Source organism: Gadus chalcogrammus, chromosome 4 (assembly GCF_026213295.1).
Source record: "Gadus chalcogrammus isolate NIFS_2021 chromosome 4, NIFS_Gcha_1.0, whole genome shotgun sequence".
NCBI lineage: Eukaryota > Metazoa > Chordata > Actinopteri > Gadiformes > Gadidae > Gadus > Gadus chalcogrammus.
In genome coordinates, this window is record NC_079415.1 from 24,598,743 (window position 1) to 24,617,860 (window position 19,118).

Consider the following 19,118-nt stretch of genomic DNA (forward strand, 5'->3'; position numbering starts at 1 on the left):
ATTTTGGCGTAAAAGGACAACGAAATCTCACAATAGTGTCAACATTTTATTACATACTATCCCATAAAAACATGTTCCACTTACAAACACGGCAAATTGGTACATTTACAAATCTTCAGCCATTCAAACATACAAAAGTAATACCTCGATAGAGCAATCCACAAGATATCCTATTATTACAAGAATGTCATGTGCGTTATGTATGCATGTATCTATGTATGCACCTATGTGTATGTTTGTGTATGTGTTTGTCTCTGTGTTAGTGTGCCTGTGTGTGTAAGTCATACGTTGTGAACATATGGACGTGATGCATTTGTGGCGATAATACTGAATGAACGTTTGGATGAATGTGCTTGTGTATGCATGTCTTCATGGCTATCATCAATCTGATTTACATAATCAACATCAAATCTTTCTTCCTAACAGATCCATACCCATCTCCTCTACTGTTAGCTAGTAGCGTCACCTACAGCTCATACTAGGATAAACTGTTCCATTTCAGGCACTGGGCGATTTTACAAAGAGCAACCAGATTGGCCCATGAGTGATGCTACGAACCACACAGAAGTACATTGGGGCCGACTAAAACTAAATGTTTTACTATTTACTTTGTATTCTTACAGTTACGGTAAATTGCAACAAAAAAAATTAAACCACAGAACGATAAATTGTAACCACAAACCCAGAGGTCACTCAAAAACATGTTCATGTATTCAACGTGAATTCTTTCAATGGCAAAATCACAAATACAGGGTTATTTTTTTTTTTTTTTTGCGTTTTGTTTTCTTTCTTTCGTAAGGAGGGTGGATTGAAAACGTGCCGGCACCCACACGCATGCAAATAAATTAAGAGGAAAAAACGTTAACAATGTCAAACCATGCCTGTGATTTCAGGCTAAAAAGTGATCGTAACTCAAAATGCGCGAATAAATTAACAGCGTAAATGACAGTACGTGAGTGGGCTGGTTCCTACCGGGTCCATTACTTAACAAAACTCTGTACTCTTGTTTTTTTTCATGCTGATTGTGCAACTTGAAGAACTGTTTTATCAGAGACGTGAACACCATACTGTATCACAATGTGATTGACTTTTTTTAAATTAAACTCTGAAAAACAAACCTAAACAAAAAAACGTGCGAAAAGGAAGGAAACTGGACCAGCTCCTCACAAACATCCTGCATGTCCATACGAGCGCTGAACTCTTCCCCAAACCACCTTTAAACACAGCCGTCTTTCTTTTATTCTTCTTAATCTCGCTCTTCTCGTTTTATTGTTCTCTCTCAGGATCAGTAGTTACTGTGGTAGAAGCCCCCAATGTCAACATCACTGTTCAAAGACTCCTCGTCACAGACCAGGGAAGTGCTCACACATCTTCTCTGTTTTCCACCCATGCCTAGCCAGGGCCGTCGCCTTGATCCGAGCTGTGGCCCCGGAGGAGGAAGGCACGCCTGTCGGGAAAGAGCTATGGTGCTCATGGTTGGTCCTCCCTGTGAAGGAGGACCAACCGAAGCTCCGGCCAACCAAATTTTGACAGACAGAAATCCTGACCAACTGAACCTTTTCCCGATCCAAGTTTGACCAACCGAAGCCTCGGCCTGACCGACGCCGTCCCCGAACATTGCCCGATCGATGATTCAGTCATCTGAACTTCGACCCGCCCAAGTCCCGAAAACGGAAATTCCCCAGAACTCAGAACTGAAACCGGCAATCGGAAATCGTTCTCATTTCGTGTCGGAGCCGAGCGAAGACGAGGAGGAAGAGGGAGGCGGCGTGGTGGTCCCAGGTCCGGGGGATGGAGGTGCGGTCGTGGCGGAGGACTGGGAGGTGCGCAGCAGCACCCTGTGGTGGGTGGCGTCCTCAGCCCGCCGCTGGTGCTGCTCCACCAGATAGTCCTTGAGGCGCACGCTGGTGAAGTTGAGCGTCTGGCGCCGCAGCTTCATCAGGTAGGAGTCCTGCAGCCAGGCGTGGGTGAAGCAGTCCTTGGTGGTGGGGCGGGCCCTGTGAGAGGTCACACACACACACACACACACACACACACACACACACACACACACACACACACACACACACACCACACACACACACACCACACACCACACACACACACACACACACACACACACACACACACAGATAAGCATGTGTCGCACATGTTTCATGGTATTTCTATTGGAAAAGTCCCGGAGTCCCGGAACCGGAACACACACGCACGCACACATGCACGCACACGCAAGCGCGCATAAACTAACACACGCACACACAGACAGACCCACACATGCACACACACAAGTGTGTTGCAGACTTTTGTCCTGCTTTTCGAAGTCATGTGTATAAGACACTTGAATATTACAATTAAAGTAACAGTCAAATTGAAATCACTTTTCTGTCTTCAAACTGATTATAGACTACGTGTATAGTTTACGCTAATTGATTAATTGATAAATAATTGATACTTGATAATTAACGTCTAAATAATGTTTAATTGTATGAAATACAATTAAATTGTATGAAATACAATTAAACGGGACGGGAGGGAAAACCCTCCCCCAAGGACCCCGCCCACCCAGGACCCCAGAGAAAAGGCTCTGAGGCAGGATCTAGAATGTCAACAGAACGTTTATCCTGCAGTAGCGCACGTGGCCCACCAGGGGTAGCTGCTCAGCATCTTCTTGAGGAAGGCCGAGGCGCTCTGGGAGGCGTTGGGGTATAGCTGGGTGGGGTCAAACTTTGCCACATGGATCTTGGACTCAGTCTGGAGAGGATCTTTGTCTGGGAAAGGCAGCCGGCCGCTCAACCTGTTCCCCGAAAACAGTTTGTTAGATTAAGAAGTCCTTCGTTATTGATGTGATTCCATGGTTTCACGGATGAAACGATACATACGATAGTGTTACAATAGTGGGACACAATAGTGTCCCACTATTGTAACACAGATGTAACACAATATACTTGGATCAGTTGTCAACACTACCTTTAAAGCTATTAGCTATCTAACTGCTAGCTATATAGCTGTGAGCTACATGACTGTTAGCTTTATGACTGTGAGCTATATTGCGGTGAGCTATAAGTCTGTGAGCTATATGGCGGTGAACTATATGGATGTGAGCTATATGGCTGTGAGCGATATGGATGTTAGCGATATGAATGTGAGCTATGTGGCTGTGAGCTATGTGGATGTTAGCTATATTGCTGTTAGCTATTAGCCTTTGGCTAAATTGCTATTTTAAATGATTATTTTTTCTCTGTTATTTTTCTTTTTAATCTAGTTAGTCTTTTATGTTGTATTTCTTTCTTTTAATTTGCATTGTAGCACTTTGAGGTCATTAAGTTGATGTAAAGTGCGTTATAAATAAAATATATTATTATTTTTATTATATGGATGTGAGCTATATGGCTGGGAGCTTTATTGCTTTGAGCTATATAGCTAGCTAGCTTTCATTTGAGTCCTTTATCCATTCAAATTCAGTGTTACATGAGTAGCTCATACGGTAGACCATCTTCAACAATGCGTGTAAAACGTGGTTTTGTGTACTATTTTGACTACATGTTGACTCACATGATGTAAGTGATGACCCCGAGTGCCCACAGGTCTGCTGGGGGCCCCACGACATTCCCCTTCACCATCTCTGGAGCTGAACCACAGCAAGGACATCATGTCAGGGACAGAGTGGGAGGTGGACGTTAAAACATTCTGAGGTTCAACATTTGGCACGGGTTACATTTTATTATCCATTTCTTATATCAGATGGAAGTGACTGGAATAAAATATGTGGTACATGTTTGAATGTATGAATGTATGCTCTTGATGTAGTCTTAAATGTAGACTATGAGAGCAGAACATAGAACATAGAGTAATGGATCGTGCTCTATGAGCACAGAACATACTCATAGGACATGATTTGCACAAATAGAAAACATGGCGAAATGTTAACAACAAAAGCGAACGTTAAACTTTTTACTTGACCACATCGACACCTTATCACACCGCCATTTTAACCCTATGACCATCTATTATCGTATTTTTGCCTTTTTTAATGTGAGACGACATCATCGGCGAAATCACTCTGCTCTATTATGTCCCCTTAACACTCACCCATGAACTCCAGGGTGCCGGGCAGCGGGGCGGCGCAGGCCGTGAGGTGCAGCGGGTTGAAGGTGCGTGCACTGCCGAAGTCCACCAGCTTCACCACGTTGAGGTGGGTGACCATGACGTTGTCGGGCTTCAGGTCCAGGTGGAGGACCCGGCGGTGGTGCAGGTACTCCACGCCCTGCAGCATCTGCACCAGGTAGGTCACCACGTCGTCCTCAGAGTACCGGAACCTGGCAACACGCACGCAGGTACAAGGACGCACAAACGCACACAGACAAGCAGTTACGCAGATGCACAAGCACCCACACACACGCAGATACGCACACTCACACGCAGGTACGCAGACGCACACACAAGCAGATACGCAGACGCACACACACAGACTCACACGCAGGTTCGCAGACACACGCTTACACCAAAGGAAACGGACAAGACACAGACAATTTTACAAGGGGTTCCTTTCATGTCCGAGTTTCATTGGGTTATTTGACCATCGTTCTTTAGTTTTATCCCTTTATAATGGAGAGAGAGACACAGAGACACAGAGAGATAGACAGAGACAGCCAGGGAGAGAGCCCACTTGTCTATGAGGGTGTAGAGCAGCTCCTTGCCCGTGCAGTACTCGGCCACCAGCACCAGGTAGCGGGGCGTGACGTAGGCCTCGTGCAGCCCCATCACACGCTCATTGTGCAGCACCTTCAGGATCTCGTACTCGCGCAGCGCCACCGCTTTGCTCTCAGGGCTGAAGGGCACGATCTTGGCCATGTACACCTTCCCCGTGGCGTTCTCCCGGCACTCCCGCACCACGCCGAACCGACCCCTACATACACACAGACACACACACACGCACACACACACACACGCACGCACGCGCACATACGCACAAACAAACACACACACAAACACAAACCCTCACACACACAACCGCAAGCACTGTGATTAGCAAGGCGTATCACATTTGACAGAAGAAAGTGTCTCGTGGTTAGGGTGTTTCAATCCCAGCCAAAGGGTTGTGTGTTCGAACCCCAATAGCTCCCAGTCTGCAGTTCTCTCTGAAACCCAAGGCAGGCGGGCGTATCGGCACAGACGCAAAATAACGTGATTGGATAGGTATCGCTTCAAAAATAGACCCGAGTCCGGTACGAAGCGAGCAAAATATAGTCATCTCTGCAACAATTACACAGTTACACTGTGTGCTTCACTCTGCTCAAAACAACAACAACAAAAAGGATGAAATGTATTTGTTTGAGGTTGCGCTACAAATATGAACATGAATTGGTGTTGTGTGTTTTGGGGTTCAGAGGACTGCTAAGTGGTTGTCCCGACTCACCTTCCCTTCTCATCCAGGAAGGTGTAGGGCTTCTGGGCTGCGGCCAGGCCCAGGGCGGAGGAGGTGGAGGAGGGGGTGGAGTGGCCAGGGGCCTCTCTGGTGGGGGGGCTGGCCACCCCAACGATGGGGCTCAGGCTGGACACCTGCAGCACCTGGGCGGAGAAGAGGGTGGGGCCGGGGATGGGGGTGACCCCGCGGGAGGCGGAGGTGACGATGACAGGGACGTAGCTGGGGACAGCGGCGGGGGGCTTGAGTGGGACAGGGGGGGGCAGGGGTGTGAGCAGCGGGGACGGGGTCAGGGTCATTGGGGGGACCACGTTGATGGGGCTCTGGGGCTTGGGGAGGATGAAGCGCGGGGCCGGCTTGGTGGTGTGCAGTGGCGGTTCTAGAGGCTGGGCCGAGGGCGGTGTGGCGGGGGCGGGCGAGGGGCGAGGCGGCGCGGCTCCCTTGTCGGGGACGGAGGTGGTGGTGGCTGAGGAAGTGGAGGAGAAGACAGGAGGGGTCTTGGCAGTGACGTCAGTCTTGGACGGGGAAGGGGGGTCTGACGCCGGGGAGACAGGAAGTGTCTTGATGACGGCCATTTTGGGCGGTGCTGCTCCTCCACCTGTGAAACAGAAGAGGACACTGTTGGTTTGGGTGGTGGGGAGATCCTCGTCAGCGACGGGATGGGCCTGTCTAGCTCTGACAGGTCAATCTAAGATCAACTTAAACAGCGAAAACACAAACATATGTTAAGGATTTGATCAGTTACCTGTTTGGTCGAGGCTGACTTTAGGGGAGCAGTTGCTGTAAGACCCCTGGCCCGCCTTGTTCACACAGGCCACCCGGAACCTGAAGGTGCCCCCTGCTGGCAGGTCCGTGACGTTGTAGTAGCAGTCCGTCACACCAGTGGCAGTGATCAGCCAGTTCTCCTCTCCTGGGAGACGAAAGGAAAGAGCAGAAAAAGTAGATAACTAGTCAAATATGCTTCCATTTTGGTCTAGGTCCCTAGGAAAAAAGCATGTTAACACAAGCTATGTGCACGCAGCACGTCTACAAACAGGGTAAAACCGCAATGTTGGACTAACAGGGAAACGTATGTTGCAGTTCTTAAAATGAACACCAGATGTTAGTGTTGTACAACAGAGAGGTCTGCTGGTGAATGATTGGTTCAAAAACAGTTCTAAAATAGGCCATTCATTGAAAATACGCCTTATAATCCGGTGCGCCTTATAGTGCGGAAAATACGGGTAGTCCTCGTTTGTATTTCTTTCGAAATGGTGAACTTTTGCATGGTGCCATCTTCTATGTCAGATCCAGTACCCTCCGGGTCGAAGTGGCGTTGATTTAGAGAGTCCCTTTTATCAACGGCCTCTGTTAGCTTAGCTTCAGACGCTGTTGATGTTAGTTTCTGCTGGTGAAGTCCCACCCACTGGCACTGCCCTAATAGGTCTGTAGCGTCAGTGGGTCCCACCCCCTATAGAGGGGTGGGACTAGTGGTTGTAGTCTTATGAGAATCCTCCCCTCTTACCGTACCGTCCACAACAGGATATATTGCCGAGACGGTTTTGCTTGTTGGATAAAGTGCTTCGACAACAAGTAGGACAGTAATAATAATAATAATAATAAATGAAATGTATATAGCGCTTAATATGGTACTCTAAGACGCTTTACATATTGGCCTATCAAAACTATGTAAGACAGGCTAGGAGTAAAAGAAAAACAGAGGTTAAACATGAAGAATAAGGTGGGAGTTAGGCGGGGAAGGCTAGTGTGAAAAGGTATGTTTTGAGGGCAGATTTGAAAGAAGAGAGGGTTGGAGAGACTTTGATGTGGGAGGGGAGTGAATTCCAAAGGGTGGGGGCAGCAACTGAGAAGGCCCGATCACCCTAATGCCGCTTTTCCACTGCATGGTACCAGCTCGACACGACTCGACTCGACTCAGCTCGCATTTTTTGCGTTTCCACTGCGATCTAGTACCTCAAGTGGCTGCTTTTTCTAGTACCGCCTCGCTCTAGGTTCCAAGCGGCTGAGCCGATGCTAAAAGGTGACGTCGGCAGACGGCCGGCCACTGATTGGCCAGAGAGTGTGACGAAGTCACGAGAGCGACATGGCAACCATGCTGGTAACGATAGAACAGCCATAGTAGCGCCGCAGCCAACATATTCCACTTCTTCAACATGCCAGCTAATAATACGAACACGAATACCATCGCATCGATGTTCTCCATTGTTGTTATGTGGGTTCTGTCCATGTGTGGGTTACGTAGGTGTTGTTTGCGTCGCGTACAAAAATACGTCACGGCCCTTTCGCGCAGACGACCCCGCCCACGTCCCGGAGGTACTATTTGCGGTGGAAAAGCACCCGCGCTGCTACCGTGTCGAGTCGTGTCGTGTCGTGTCGAGTCGAGCTACATGTGCGGTGGAAAAGCGGCACAAGTCCGTCGCTCAGTCCGTGGAACTTGAAGCAGGTTGGCAGAATTGGACCTGAGGAATTGGGAGGGGGCGTGGTGATGGAGGAGGTCGGCAAGGTAGGGGGGGGCTAGGCTGTTGAGGGCCTTGTAGGTGATGAGTAAGATTTTGTAGTTGATTCTGTGTTTAATTGGAAGCCAATGGAGTTCACGGGGGACAGGTGTGATGTGTTCTCTGGAGCGGGTACCAGTGAGGAGGCGTGCAGCTGAGTTCTGGACATATTGAAGTTTTTTGAGGACTTTGTTGGTGGTGCCGTAGAGAAGACCATTGCAGTAGTCAAGCCTGGATGAAATTAAAGCGTGGATGAGTGTCGCAGCAGCGGTAGTTGACAGGTTGGGGCGGAGGCGGGCGATGTTTCGGAGGTGGAAAAAGGCAGTTTTGGTAATATGGTTAACATGGGGGAGGAAGGAGAGAGTGGGGTCCAGGATAACTCCGAGGTTACGGATTTTGGTGGAGGGGGTGATGGTGGAGCCATCAATGTTAAGGGTGAAGTTCAGAGTGGAGTGAGTGAGGGTGTCAGGACCAATGATGAGGATTTCGGATTTGTTGGAGTAGAGTTTGAGAAAGCTGTTTTGCATCCAGGTCTTGATGTCAGTCAAACAGTTGGAGAGGGTTGAGAGGGTGGAAGGACTGATGGTTTTGGAGGGGAGGTAAAGCTGTGTGTCATCGGCGTAACAATGGAACCGGAGTCCATGGTGACGAAGGATCTGACCAAGAGGAAGCATGTACAGAATGAAGAGGAGTGGACCAAGCACAGAACCCTGGGGGACACCGTGGATGAGAGGAGTAGTGGCTGATTGACAGTTATTGATGGCGATGAATTGATGTCTGTCGGAGAGATAGGATCCAAGCCAGGAGAGGGCGGTGCCAGTGATGCCTAGGGTGGATTGGAGACGGGAGAGGAGAATGAAGTGATTGATCGTGTCAAAGGCAGCACTGAGGTCAAGGAGGATGAGGATATTTAGGGAGCCAGTGTCAGAGGATAGCAGAAGGTCATTGGTCACTTTGAGGAGGGCAGTTTCTGTACTGTGTTTGGAGCGGAAACCGGATTGGAAGAGTTCAAAGAGGTCGTTGGTGTCAAGGTAGGTGATGAGTTGTTTGGCAACAACACGTTCCAGGATTTTAGACAGAAAAGGTAGATTGGAGATGGGGCGGTAGTTGTTTGGGGAATCAGGATCCAGGCCGGGTTTCTTTAGTACGGGGGTGACTGATGCAAGCTTTAGGGAGGAGGGGACATGGCCGGAGGATAGAGAGGAGTTTACAGTGTTAGTGATGACGAGGGTGGAGAGAATGGGGAGACAGGCCTTTAAAAGTGTGGTGGGGAGCGGGTCCAGGTTGCAGGTTGTTGATTTCATGGTTGAGACTATGGAGGAAAGATCAGAGGAGGTGATGGTAGCAAATGAGGAGAAGGATTGACCGGTGGTTAGGGGGGGATCCGGTTTGGGACATAGGGCGGGGTCGATGGTCAACTGGCTGTGGATTGTGCTGATTTTATCATTGAAGAAGGATAGGAAGTTATTGCATTTTTCAACTGAGAAGGAGTGAGAGATGGTGTCCAATGACTTGAGGAGTGTGTTAATGGTGTTGAAGAGGGTCCTTTGATTGCTGCTGCCAGACTGGATGATTCCTGAGTAGTAGGAGGAGCGGGCTGAGTTCAGGGTGTCGTTGTATAGCTGGAGGTGTTGTTTGTACATTTCCTGGTGGACGGTAAGACCTGTTTTGTGGGAAAGCCGTTCCAGTTGGCGTCGTTTGGATTTGAGATGGCGGAGTTCGTCAGTGTACCATGGGGCAGAGTGGGAGAATGAGACCAATTTAGACTGAACAGGTGCAAGCTGTTCAAGGCAGGATGAGAGGGATGAGTTATAGCAGTTAACCAGGTAGTCGGGGGAGTTGTTGTGGGTGATGGTGAGTTTAGCGATGGACTCAGAAAGACATGTGGAAAGAGAGGATGGGTTAATGGATTTGAGGTTGCGGAAAGTGATGGTGCGTTTTTGCTTCTCATGGGGGGAGGGAGTGTGAGTTTGAAAAGTAATGGCCAGATGGTCGGAGATGTGGAGGTTGTTACTGGCCAGGTGACTGATTGTGATGCCAGTAGAACAGACCAGATCCAGGGTGTGGCCTTTGTTATGAGTTGGAAAATCGATGTGTTGGGTGATGTTGAAGAATGAAAAGATTTCCGGAAGTTCGATTGCGGGTTTGCAGACAGAGGAGTCCACATGAATGTTGAAATCGCCCAGGAGGAGAACGGATGGAGATATAGCACAGAGCTGGGTAAGGAATGCCGAAAGATCAGAGGGAAAGGCAGGGTCGGGCTTAGGGGGACGGTAAATGACTGCAATGACCAGGGGTTTGGGACCAGACAGTTTAAAAGAAAGGGATTCAAATGAGGAAGGGGTTGGGATGGATGTTGCACTGGTTTTAATGTCATGGCGATGGATGATGGCAATTCCACCACCAGAATGACCATCCAGTGATTCAACAGTGATTCCCCCCAATATAAAAAAACTCCTAAAATATAGGCTAATTACAACCGAGAACAAAAAACCCTGCGTGCTGTAGTAGGCTAGTTAAATATGTTTCACTGATCTGCATCTGCAAATCATGATCTGCACTCATTCGTCGCACTCAAAACAAATAGACATTGGCGCACATGGCTAATTTGCATACGCGCACAGGACTGGTTGGCTCCGCAAGGCAAATAATGGAACATATTGTAGCGACCCTGGGACAATTAAATAGTTTGTGTGTTATGTGTTGCATTGTATTTTGTTGTCCGTTATGCCAGTTGTTCTATGTGGATGTATTGTAATGTTCTTATTGTCAATCAGGGTGGGGGCCTGCACGTGAGTGAGACCGTGTTGGGGGTTGCCGGGGTAACCGGGGTTTGTTTTGGTTGTCGGTTGTCTGCCGTTGGTTATGTTTCAGTGAACTGGTTTTGGTTGATTAAAAACTACGATCAATTACTAATGACTCAACATCATTATGTCACCGGCGAGGTCGTTACAATATCTATCTATCTAGGCCTATCTGTCTATCTATCTATCAACGCGTGTCTAGTTTTAGTAATGTGATGCATTGTGTGTATGTCCAGTCAGACTTGTTCTGTGTGGTCTTGTAGGCTACTGTCCTGTGTGGGCCGAACCACCTAAATGGATTCCCGATGATTTGTGTCGTTTGGTATTAATAAAGACTTGACTAGGCTATCTATCTATCTAGATTCTAGACTATTTAATTAAGAATTATTCACCTCAGGCTCCGTGAATAGTGGGGAATAGAGGGATAAAAGACAAGAGATATATCCCTTGTCATTTATCCCTCGTCTTGTCGATTAGTTTGTTTATGTGACGATTTCATTGGTTGGTTAGATTGGTGGCATGGAGCGCAAATGAAAATGATTCCCGCTTAAATACGAACGTTCTAGATGTATAAATACTCCCGCTTATCATCACTTGGTATCCAAACCACTATGGCGTTTCGATCACAAGTGCACTGATTGTGTGCCCGTCTCCGATATGCTATATAGCCTACCTGGCATTTATTCAGTTCATGTTCTTCTGAGTGCGCAAGAATGGTGCCAATTATTGTCGTGTTTGTATCGTAATGAACAACTTTGCCTTTCCCTGTTATAAAATAACGTGCATCCCAACAACTTTAGCCAATGCAGGCTCCTATTGCTTTACCAGTGTGTTTAAAGTGTGTGCGTGTGTGTGTGCGTGTTGTCATGTAGGCTAAAGATATAGATCGATTGTCTTGGCTTGCTTGCATCCATGAAATATTGTAATGTTATGGCCTAGCTGGCTACTGCATATCGAGAACAATCTGGGGATGAGGGCATCCCCGAATATTGACGGGTATTTCGCACACTGCCATCTCAATATATAGCCTAACATATACAAATATATCACTGTACTAGACACAAATGTATTTTCCACTAGCCAGTGGTGGTCATTACATTGTAGTGAAACTAGTAAAGACAACACAGCTTTATGTTACGGCGAAACACGGAGGCACTGCAGCTCTAGTCTCGACAATGCGTTACTTTAGTCTGGTGTTTCTCTTCACTGATTGGTTAGACAGCCTTCAAACTTTGTGGTCAAGCAAAGGAGATGGAGGGGCTCGTTCTGCATACCTAATAGCCTGAGTGAATAACTAATAGTCGGAGTGAATGACTAATAGCCGGAGTGAATGACTAATAGCCGCGGCTATTAGTCATTCAAAACCGTACGGAATCCGAACGGAATTCTTGCCAAACCGCACGGAATCTGTACGGTTTTGCACTTTTACCGCGCCATTCTAGGGCCGGATTGTGGCCTTCTTGGCTTTCCATAGTGGACGGGTACATAATACAAGTGGGGAACAGGAATGTGTCTCCGCAAAAAATGTCTGGATATCAATCAAAGGCTCATAATTACCTTTATGCTATGTCCTAAAAAAGTTTTTTCTTTTCAAAACAACACCTCAAGCGTTTTATTAGCCATACTCTCTATTTTTTGCTGGAGAAGGAGGGGTGTGCAGCTGAAAGGAGTCGTAGTGAAACAAATGTGGTTTCGACCTGGCATCCGAGAGGGCCTAGATCAGTGCTCCGTTAAACTAAGACTAAGACTATTTTTTTGTTTGTTATTGATTGTTTGTCACAGTCTATCTTATTAATGATAAAAAGCCTTAACTAAACCCCTTCTCTTCTGTTTGCAGAAACTGGAAACTTCAGACCATATTTCATCTTAAGTTAGAAAATCTTTGTTTTCTCATCAGATCCCAGTCCATCATGCTCCTGTACTTGTCTGCCGTGCCACCATCATGCCTCATGCATCACCTCTCAGCGCCCTGCCCAGCTGCATCTTATTCCGTTACTCCAGCTCTTTCACATAAGTGACAAACACGCTCCACCCAAGTGTTTTTAATATTTTATGTAAGGTGTGCTTAAGTGGCCTGAATGGTGCCCATCAATAAAATGCTTTTATCAATATAAAATTATGGCTCCATCAAAAGCAAAGTACACCTGCCATTTACAGTTATCATTTATACTATCCTAGACATCTTATTTACATAGGCCTACAGTAGCCTGATTTCCTCTGAATGTTTAAATAAAAAAATTCCCCGTCCATGTCAGATCCCTGTCCATCATACTCCTGTTGTTGTCTTCCTGCACACCTGACTGCCTCCTCCATCGATTGCGGCCACAGCCCTGTCCCTGTACAATATTTCATGTTAAATACATTTCAGGATCAAGTTTGAGATTCAGTTTCAGTATTACTTGTTTTTGAAACCTGACGTGGTGCTGGCACCGCCACCATCTGTCTTATTTATTGCACCCACACATAATAGGTCCATGATACCATGTGGGGTCATTTCAGACTCCTTTGCTTCCTTGTGAGTTCCCTTGGTACACCAGCTGATGGGTCTGTGTATATTGGGCATTTTATTCTCGTTTCAGAAACAGAAATATATTATCGCCCGATCTGAATCGGAACGTACGAATCGGAACGCCCTACGTACTCTCAATTTAGGCTAGTAAGTACGGATAATATGGATATTGGAACAAGGCACATGTGCAGTGTTCCGATGTCCATAATTCCATGAGTACACTTAAACGAAGTACACTATCCGCACTCACTAAGTGCGCTAATTTCAGATGTCAGTGTTGTTCCAAATCGAATACTCCGTGGTGCACTAACCGAAAATTACGATCACGACTGCCGCCGCGGCTCCTCCCCCGCAATAACCATTCCGCTTTGAACGGTGAACTCTTTAAGCCTAGCAGCGAGACATGATACGGCTGTGCTCCAAAGGTGGTAAAATAAGTTTGTTGTATTCCCAGTCTTGGTGGGGACTACGGTCTTGCATAATTTACAGACAACATTAGTCTGACTACGGTCTGACTTGTAAAATCCAAAGAAATGCCATACTGGCTAGCAGACATTTCCATTTTTATCAACAATTTCCTCGCTCGTTGCGGTACTCATCTTTCACATCTCACAGCACGCTGTTTCTGTGAACACGAGACAACGAGATGGCGCAACCAAAAATGATACTGTTACATGATTGGCTATTAGCGTGTCACTCCATACGTTGCTAGTACCAGAGGACGAGTGCCTTTGTTTGTGCAACCAACCTTGCTTCGCAACCTCTGGTTCAAAGCGGAGCTAGAAGTAGACTTTTGCTCCGGTTTCTTACAACGAGGTATAAAAATAATATCGCAACGTTCTATCGAACACATTTTCTATTGATATTGATTACGTGTATATCGCGATACATATCGTTATCGTTTTATCGCCCAGCCCTAGTTTAAGGTACCTAAACCACGACGGCTGCAACATTGTCCTTTACTGGAATGATGTTCACACTTTCAGATCACCTGACTTGGAGGCTTGAGCTAGTGTGTCTGCAACTGTCTGCTGAACTCACGCCGAAACATCAACCTAGTGTGTGACTTAACCACCTTTTTTTTTCTTTTTTTAAATACATATTTTGTAGGGATGGGCATGAGGAATCTTCTCGAGTACTCCTCGTTAAAAATGAACTCGGTTGGTGGACAGGCAAACTCGAGTTTGCATATACACACACAGACAAGTTTTCTTAAGCAAATATATACATTTTCTGTGTGGCACCACTAACGCGTGCCATGTGCACAAAGCAAATTAAATGCATCAAATTTCTGTGTGGCGCGTGCCGTTCCGTGTGCACAACGCCAGAATTCAAAAAGTTAAGAGATGGCGGTTAAAGCAAAGCGCAGCGAAGTATTGAAATACTTTACAGAAATAGGAGATAATAAGGTGAAATGTAAAATATGCCAAGCGAAATTGAGCTACCAGAGTACTACAAGTACTATGCGGCAACATATGCTCCTGAAACACAACGGTGAGTTCGGGAAAGCAGACCCGCAGCAACCAAGTGTGTCGGCTATTTTCACCGCCGCAAGACGCAGCTGTAATCCCGTACGTGTAGAAAAGATCACAACGCTAAGTATTTTTTTAGTTCATTTGCTGCAGTTTTATTTGCAGCTTTAAATTATTTGCAATGGTTAGGCTACTTGTTTCGGGTTTTTTTTAAAAACCGGTACAGGCCTTTGTTCAACGTGATTTAAATTGTGAGACGCATATTTCTTTTTGTAAGGAAAATGTGTTTTGAACGTTTGCAAAATAGATAATGAATACTTGACTGTTTTGATTGAGAATAAGCATTACATGTTTGGTTGGTAATATCGCCGTTCATCAATAGGCCTATTCCTGCTGCAGATGCGTTGCATTCTAAAAATATATTAGATTAAACAAGTTCTCGATTGATCCTCGAGGAATTCATTAGATCACTCGAGTTTGGAATTTGCTAGCCGTGCCCATCTCTAATATTTACATTTACATTTAGGGCATTTAGCAGATGCTTTTATCCAAAGTGACTTACAATAAGTACATTTGTCATAAGAAGTGCATCAATATATCGCTGTCGGTACAGAAAGGATGTTCATAGAACCAAGTGCAAGTACAACAATCGCTAGGCTAACCAATTCCCCGCGTTACAGCAATGATAGCAGCTACTGCAGTTGCTACACAGTTAAGTACTATAATACAATAAAATACAACACAACACAATACAGTGTACAATGGTGGCCAGAAGGGGGAGGGTGGCTATGCAGTGTCGAGGTGGACTCTGAACAGGTGACGTCCAGCTGAGGTAGTTGAGCGGAGGGATCGAGCTGGGGTGTGTGGCTTTAGCAATGCTTGGAGTTAGGCAGGGGCAGTTCCATCGACTGCCTTGTATGCCAGTACCATCGTCTTAAATTTTATGCAAGCTACTACAGGGAGCCAGTGGAGGTCCCGGAAGAGGGGGGTCACATGGGAGAACTTCGGTAGGTTGAACATGAGGCGCGCTGCCGCATTCTGGATGCGCTGCAAAGGTTTAATCGCAGAGGCAGGAAGTCCAGCCTGGAGTGAGTTGCAGTAGTCGAGGCGGGAGATGACCAGTGATTGGACTAGAAGCTGAGCTGCTTCCCTTGTGAGGAAGGGCCGGATTCTGCGTATGTTGTAAAATGCCAATCTGCAGGATCGGGCCACAGCAGTGATGTTTGCGGTGCAGCATAACTGATTGTCCAATACCACACCGAGGTTTCTGGCAGTTGGAGAAGGAGATAGTGATGTTGTCAACGGTGACCAGTAAGTCCATGTGTGGGCAATCTTTCCCTGGGATTAGGAGGAGTTCGGTTTTGTTGAGGTTAAGCCTCAGGTGATGGGCAGTTGTCCAGGTGCTGACGTCCGCCAGACATTCCGATATGCGTGTTGCAATCAGGGCTTTATCAGATGAGGGGAAAGAGAGAAATAGCATAGGGGGGGAAAGAGAGTGTCGTCAGCATAGCAGTGATAGGAAAAGCCGTGTGATGCAATTACCGAGCCCAGAGATCTGGTATGGAGGGAGAACAGAAGTGGCCCCAGTACAGAGCCTTGAGGGACATATAGAGGACATATTTAGACAATTTTTGCACTAAATAAAAGCCGCTTATTACACGGCTATGTTTCCAAAACGAAAAAATAACTTCACAAGGTGTGTCTTTTTATAATTACCATTCGTAGTTTTGATCAGCAGAGAAATAGTCTGCATAAGACGTTTACGTTGCTTAGCAACCGAATATGCTGCGGTTGATGAATTACCTGACTACATGCGGAGTGATATCAAAGACGTTATTCAGAGGCAAAAACATTTCCCTTGACACTTTCGTTCCACAGCATTGAAGAGCCGTGCAATAAATTAAAGATATAATATATATTTTATTTATTAGTTTTGGGTGGGCCTGTTGAACAGTGGGTGGGCCTAGGTCCGTCAGGCCCACCCATAACTTCGTGCCTGGTAAGTACAAGCGTCACAAGGAAATCCAGAGAACCCTCAAGAAGATGTTAGACAATAGCCGTAAGGCAAAAAACAAACCATGAAGAACTGTCACTTGCATTTCTTTCAATATCCAAAATACATATTTTTCTAACCAAAGTGTTTATTATTGAACAAATGAAAGAAAGGTGGTGCAAACATCTGTTATTTAAAAAATTGGAAACATTTTAAAACCATATAGTATACAATTATATTATTTACAATGTTTTTTTGCGGGCATTTACATGTAAATGTAAATGTGTCGCTAATCTTCCAGACACAGCATCTGCCTATGACAACTCTCCTGCAGGGACTAGCGACAGTTTACCGTCTCAATCTCTGAATCCATTTCCCTGTAATTCCGTACACAAGGGACGTACTTGAGCAGATACATAAATGTACGATTGCTGCGCAAATTGTTCATGCTATCGTTATGTATTATGTTGGCCAACACTCTTACACTGAACATTCTGTCGAACAACCAAAGAAAAAACAATTCTAATCTAGGAAATAACATCTCCCCGTTAACTATAAACACCCTTTCAAAATGTATAACCATGTCTACTCTTTATGAACATCTACCTCGGACATGGCTCCACACACTCGCCAGCTTCTTTGAAAACAAATGTGCATGGCTAGCGTAGAAGTGGATGGGGAAGGGTCGTCAACGAGCTTTTACGACAGTGTTGTAAAATATCTCCTCCGAAGCTGTAGGGGGAGCTCAATGCGAGCGCAAACCAAAACAGCGAAGAAGTGGCCAAAGTTGCATAGTTCCCCTTTAACAGAGATCTATTGCTGGCAACACCAAGGTATTGATCAAACTTAAGTACACCTTTTCATTATTTAACTGACAAAATGACAGCCCCGTAATTTCAATTTACATTGGGTCATTTAGCAGATGCTTTTATCCAAAGCGAATTACAAAGTACAGCTGAGAATAATCAGAGCATATATTAATCAATAAGGGAGCAACTACACTTATTAATTGACAAACAATATAAAAATACAATCAGATATGAGTTTAAATCCAAAACCCCCCTAACCCTAAGAGCTAGTAAATATTTATTTTATATTGGCCTGTTTTATCATTTGATAATTTGTAATTTTAATGAATAATCCAACTATTAAATGAATCAATAAATATTTTTCATTTTCTTAGCATCGAGTCAAATCCCCAAGCCATAGGTAAACGAATCAAGCTACACAATGTGATAGATATGTTAGCCTCATGTGCTCCATCATTCACAGCATCAGTTAGTCTCATGTGCTACGTCCAAGCCCCCGGGAACAGTGCATCAGCGGCCAAAAATATTTACATATTTTTTGCAGGAGAAGGAAGGGTGGGCAGCTGAAAGGAGTCGTAGTGAAACACGTGTTGTTTCGGCCCTACATCCGAGAGGGCTCAGTGCATGGCTCCGTTAACTTCTCGTGTCCAAGGTTTTTCCTTTTACTTAACATGAATGACGTTGATGGTTTTTAGGCACTGTGGTGACTTTTCATCACTAAAAGTCGGCGAAGGATTTGTATACTGGTTCAGCTGCTAGACGCGTGCACTCAATAACTCACGTTCCTCTTCTGGCGATCATTGGGATTCACCCTTTATGTGTATTTATTACACAGGTCTTCTCAATGGCGTGGAACGCTACGTTCACTTGCATGGGCTCTTCACAACTTCCGGCAGTCAATTATATTTAATAACTAGAACATCAATTTCCTGCAGAAAATGTGGTGAGCTTAAATCAAGTGAAAGAATTTGAACAAAAGTCTAAAAGTCTAAATGGAGTAAACAATGTAAACATGCATACCATTTAAGAAGGGTAAATGTTTGGAAACAAATGAAGTGACAGCTGAATGAAAAGCGCTAAGCATTGCTAAAAATGCAGAAATGTAAAATGAATTGAACTGAGGTATCTGAAGGGTCAAATGTATTGCCTTGCACTGCTGGTGTGTGTGTGTGTGTGTGTGTGTGTGTGTGTGTGTGTGTGTGTGTGTGTGTGTGTGTGTGTGTGTGTGTGTGTGTAACAGATATGGAAAACTGTTCATTAGTTATCATGAGTTTCGCAAATGATAGAGCAGTCCTTTAGACCCAATCACAACCGTTACACTGGTGCCGTGACCCGTCAATCTTCTAGATCAGCCTGACGCCGATCACCGTGGGTGCTGCGTTTAAGTCAAGATGAAGATCAAGAGTGGTTAGAGAGTCTTGGTAGATGGTTAAGAAGCCTTAGGGCTGTGTTTACATGTTAAAAGTATTAGGGTTATTTTATTTTTAATTTGTATTATTGTTATTAGCCCAAGTGAAGGAGTTCAAGTACCTCGGGGTCTTGTTCGCGAGTGAGGGTACTATGAAGCGTGAGATTGGCCGGAGAATCGGAGCAGCGGGGGCGGTATTGCGTTCG

At 45.7% G+C, this 19,118-nt stretch overlaps 1 protein-coding gene across 1 annotated transcript in view; it reads right to left on the reverse strand.

Moving 5' to 3' along the window:
* Window positions 1-12: 12 nt before the first annotated feature.
* Window positions 13-19,118, reverse strand: part of spega (striated muscle enriched protein kinase a) — a 102,336-nt gene continuing 83,230 nt past the window's right edge. The window contains exons 30-36 of the mRNA XM_056588368.1: window positions 6,168-6,332; window positions 5,417-6,020; window positions 4,667-4,906; window positions 4,090-4,316; window positions 3,553-3,628; window positions 2,645-2,794; window positions 13-1,997 (exon numbers count right to left, since the gene is read on the reverse strand). Coding sequence (XP_056444343.1) covers window positions 1,721-1,997; window positions 2,645-2,794; window positions 3,553-3,628; window positions 4,090-4,316; window positions 4,667-4,906; window positions 5,417-6,020; window positions 6,168-6,332 — 1,739 coding nt within the window. The 3' untranslated portion in view covers window positions 13-1,720. The remainder of the gene's footprint in view (window positions 1,998-2,644; window positions 2,795-3,552; window positions 3,629-4,089; window positions 4,317-4,666; window positions 4,907-5,416; window positions 6,021-6,167; window positions 6,333-19,118) is intronic.